This window comes from Silene latifolia, chromosome 10, assembly GCF_048544455.1.
Source record: "Silene latifolia isolate original U9 population chromosome 10, ASM4854445v1, whole genome shotgun sequence".
In the NCBI taxonomy this organism is placed as follows: domain Eukaryota; kingdom Viridiplantae; phylum Streptophyta; class Magnoliopsida; order Caryophyllales; family Caryophyllaceae; genus Silene; species Silene latifolia.
Window position 1 is genome coordinate 123,996,024 of NC_133535.1, and position 4,122 is coordinate 124,000,145.

The 4,122-nt window shown below is 38.0% G+C and overlaps 1 protein-coding gene across 1 annotated transcript; it reads right to left on the reverse strand.

Moving 5' to 3' along the window:
• Nucleotides 1–358: 358 nt before the first annotated feature.
• Nucleotides 359–3,887, reverse strand: LOC141608149 (uncharacterized). The gene is made up of 7 exons (XM_074427508.1): nt 3,440–3,887; nt 3,242–3,309; nt 2,627–2,699; nt 2,250–2,341; nt 2,045–2,152; nt 516–615; nt 359–415 (listed from the first exon to the last, which is right to left on the reverse strand). Exons 1-7 carry the CDS (start codon nt 3,521–3,523, stop codon nt 359–361), a joined length of 582 nt encoding a protein of 193 aa, XP_074283609.1. The 5' UTR covers nt 3,524–3,887.
• Nucleotides 3,888–4,122: the final 235 nt, after the last annotated feature.

Consider the following 4,122-nt stretch of genomic DNA (forward strand, 5'->3'; position numbering starts at 1 on the left):
GACATGTACAAAACCACATATGAAACAATTTTATACGTGAGACCAAACCCATCTTTATATATTCCTCATATTATTACAGAGAATATGGTTCGGTTACCCAGATAATAGCCGCTTCATATAAATTTGTGCTTATGTTTCATCACTTAGGAAACATTATTCTCACACGACTTCAGGGATGTGGCACTGCATTGTCAAAGCAACGCACCTAGACATAGTGCGTCACAATATTTTAACAATTCAGAATAAGTTCACAAATCACAATATATCCACTTATAAAGATTTAAGTTGTGACTTTGTGAATTGTGTCTAAGGGTGTAAGATAGCTACTTCAGCATGGTTTTGAATTAAAGCATTTGAGTCATATTTTCAGAGCAAAACTTGATCCAATCATAGGTAATATTGATCGTCTTAAAAGCTAATCAATTTGAGCCGGGAATAAAATTTAAAGCACCTAAGTTTGTAATGCAAGACCTAAAGAGGTCAAGACAGTTTCGAGGAACAACCGTTCATCATACCTTCTCAGCATTTTTTGCAGAGCGATTCATCATAAGGCTATTTTCTTTTAGCTGCCGAGCCATTTGAACCATTTCATCAGTCAAGTCTTCTTGAAGCTTTCTGTAGAAAAAGTGAGGTGAGGTTTCATGACACAATACTTTGCGGAAGTACAAACATATTCAATTAAGTGCTATAATTATTAAAAGAAAATGCCTACATGGCTTCTACATTTTCTTTGAAGAACGTAAACGACACAACTAATAAAACTTTCACCAAAAACTAGATCGTTATCAGAAACTAGTAACTAGTCTACTACTCTTGTTTCTTGTGATTGAATGGCCGAGCTGCGAAAGTTTCAATGCTTGATTCTTGTCTTTCTTTTGATTCAAAAGTGGCATGTTAGTTCAATGGTGGAACCTATTTTTTTTCCTGTCGTGAATACTTTCAAAAATATACTCCCACAGACCCATCTGGTCCTTTACTTTTGCTTTTGAATCGATTTTTTAAGAAACGGTACGAGTATCTATTTACCCTTGCCCAACCCTTCGCTCCTTTTCATTAACTCACTAGCTCAACTACCCAACCACTCACCACCCACCCAGCACCTGCGTCAGCCGTCCATCAGCAGACCACTACCCTTAGCCACACACCACCTCCAACCACGCATCACCATAAAACCCCTTTCATCCACCCACACATCATAGGACCCCATCTTCGGTCACCCACCACCATCGCCACTTACCCACCACCTTCACCCACTATCAGTAAATTTGTCCCATCCCTGAAACAGCAAATCCGCAACCTAAGAACAACCTTACCTACCAACTTCCTCTCTCACCTCCACAAATTCGCGACCCACCTAGATCTAAGATTTTTGAGGGTAGGGAAGAGGGGTTTCTAGCGGTGGCGTTTGGGTTTTGGATTGTAGGTGGGCTGTTTTGACATGGTGGAGGAGTAGTTCATGATTTGGGAAAATCACGCAGTGTAAAGGGTATTCCAACATGGGTGGTTAAGTGGTTAATAGTGGTTGGCTAGGTGATTTAGGGTTGGAGGTGGTTTTCGGTTGGGGTAAAGAAGGGCTGAATGGGTCAATCGAGTGGAGCTAGTTTAATCATTGCTTTGTATAGAATTTACCAAAAAAAAAATTCAAAAGAAAATGTGGGGAAACACTCCAAAGAGGAAAGTGTGATGAACCAGACTGTTGGAGAGAGTATTACTATTACTATATAAAAAAAATAGAATTTGATATTTTTCCACACAAAAATTGGACAAAATGAAAATTTCCGTCATGGGGAATGTGAGGATCATATAAGATGGATTCGCTATTATCTTTGGTTTTTTTCATCATTCAAGAGTCGGACAAAGTAATCCTTTCTTAAGCCAAATAACTGAATAATTTGCATATGCAGAGACTAAAGGTATCAGTTCTAAGATGTTACCCACCTTGTTTCTCCCCTCTCAATTATTGGCTAATGCAAATGGTGCATTTAGGGAAACAAAAAACACAACTTGAAGCACACCAATAATTTATAATTGTAAATGCAAATACCTGTGCTTATCAATATGCAAATGTGCAGCCGCATCATATTTGACATGCTTTGAGGATTGGGCACCAATATTATTATCAGGAGATTTGTCTTCTACAAATGAGGATGGCCTGCATTCATCAAACTCCTCAGGTTACTTTACCTTTACCTTCAACGGACTTGACAAGCACATATAACGCCACTAAATTTATTCATGTGCTAACTTACACATGCCTCTTCCTTAGTCCAGGTGGGGATACTACTTTTTCCTCTTCGATATGTGTAGGGATTTCCTCAGTTGTTGTCTCTACAAAGATTTCCTACCATTGATGTACAAAGTTATCATGAAACTGAATCAACCCATCAAGACTAATCCAGAGTCACACTATAAAAGCCCTATATCTATGATAGAGATGCAAATCAACTCTGAATTCTCCATCCACAACGATAAAAGGATAATTGAAAGATGGTAAGACAAGTGTAGAGGGACGCATAGTTCCTAAGCATCGTTTATTGGCAGTAATTAGTAGTTACTATGGTTGAACACAACAAATCAGTGTTAAGTTGGTGAATTGTAAATTAGAATGCATCAACAAAAAACTCACCATCGGTGAAGCTAATTGTGAAGCAATAGATTCTATCTTCTCAGAATAATCATTCACCTTAGCTTTTGAGACCCTACAAATAAAAACCCATACAAGAAATAATATCAGGACTCATGAGGTAACAAAGCAACAAAGTCACAACAAGCAGGATAAAACTCTAAGAGAGCAGTACACAGTGCACAAGCTGACACGCATACCAACTACTGTAAATACTTTTGGACAGAACAGAACCACGAGTCCACGACACTAGAAGTTTGACTCTGCTGCCCAGAAAATAATAACCGAACTAAATCTAGATGTAGTTCTAGCTATTTCACTATCTATCCCAATCCGAATTCTCTAATTCACAAACACTCATGCTAATTAACAACAAGAAAAACCACAGCCCTTGGCAGTTGAAAAGTCTACTCTCAACAAGAGCCTACTACATAAGATGGTCATGCAGGAAAAGTGGGAAGTAGAAAAGCTACACTACGGCATATAGCAACTGCTCAAGACAGCCACACCTCTGAATTCCACATTTTCATCACATTGGGCTAAAACTATTGACACCGTGTAGCATTGCATAAACAAAATTTATAATTGATCAAAAACTGAGAAGTAAAAAGTGCACACCTGGGTAAGCCATCTGGAGTAGTCTCTTCAGTGAGCTGTTCTAACAATTCTCTAAGCATGGCTACATACTGCATCATTGTCCCTTAAGATATAAGTACCCATACAGAAGTGGCAATGATGTAATAGTATATCGACATGTTATAAGAGAAAGAGATGAAGAGGGCGGGAATAAAGAGAAAGTTCTTCGAACTTACATACATGGATTAGTTTTGCCTGATTTTGCTGTCGAGGTGCCGATGCAAGTAGCCTTCTCAAATTTATCTTAGTTTTGCTCAGGCCCATTCCAAGACTTCTTCCTGACAGGTACAAAACATATAATGTACATTATGATGAGTCAAGATTAAGCCATGCTAACAATATAACTCACTAGCGAAATTCAGCCCTCGATCCCAGACTAATCTTGCATAAGTCGGACAAAAAGAAATTCAAATTGATTCAGGCTAAACTAAGTACAAGGAAGAAAAAAATAAGTACATAGATTATGATAGTTCACACTCCCAAATATACAACCAATATATGTATAGTTGCGAAAGCACATTAAAAAGCGAGCAACCCTTTACTTTAAACTTGCGAGTTTATGGTGTTAATTCTTCCTTGCGAGGTTGAATCATGTGTCTTGCTTAAATCCTTGCGAGGTTGAAAGCAACTTCACATACTATCCTTTTATTGTCGTTCAAATATAAAGCAGGCAATTAACAACAATAAAACAAAGCAGTAACTGGGAATACGATGCCAGTACTGCTATTAGTGATATGCCCTTTAGAAGGTTCGCTAATAAAACCAGTTGCATTCACAAAATTCCCGATTTACATAAAACATTCCTATCTAAATATCGCTCAAATCCAACGAAATAGATTTTGATTCAGATCGCAAAGCATCTA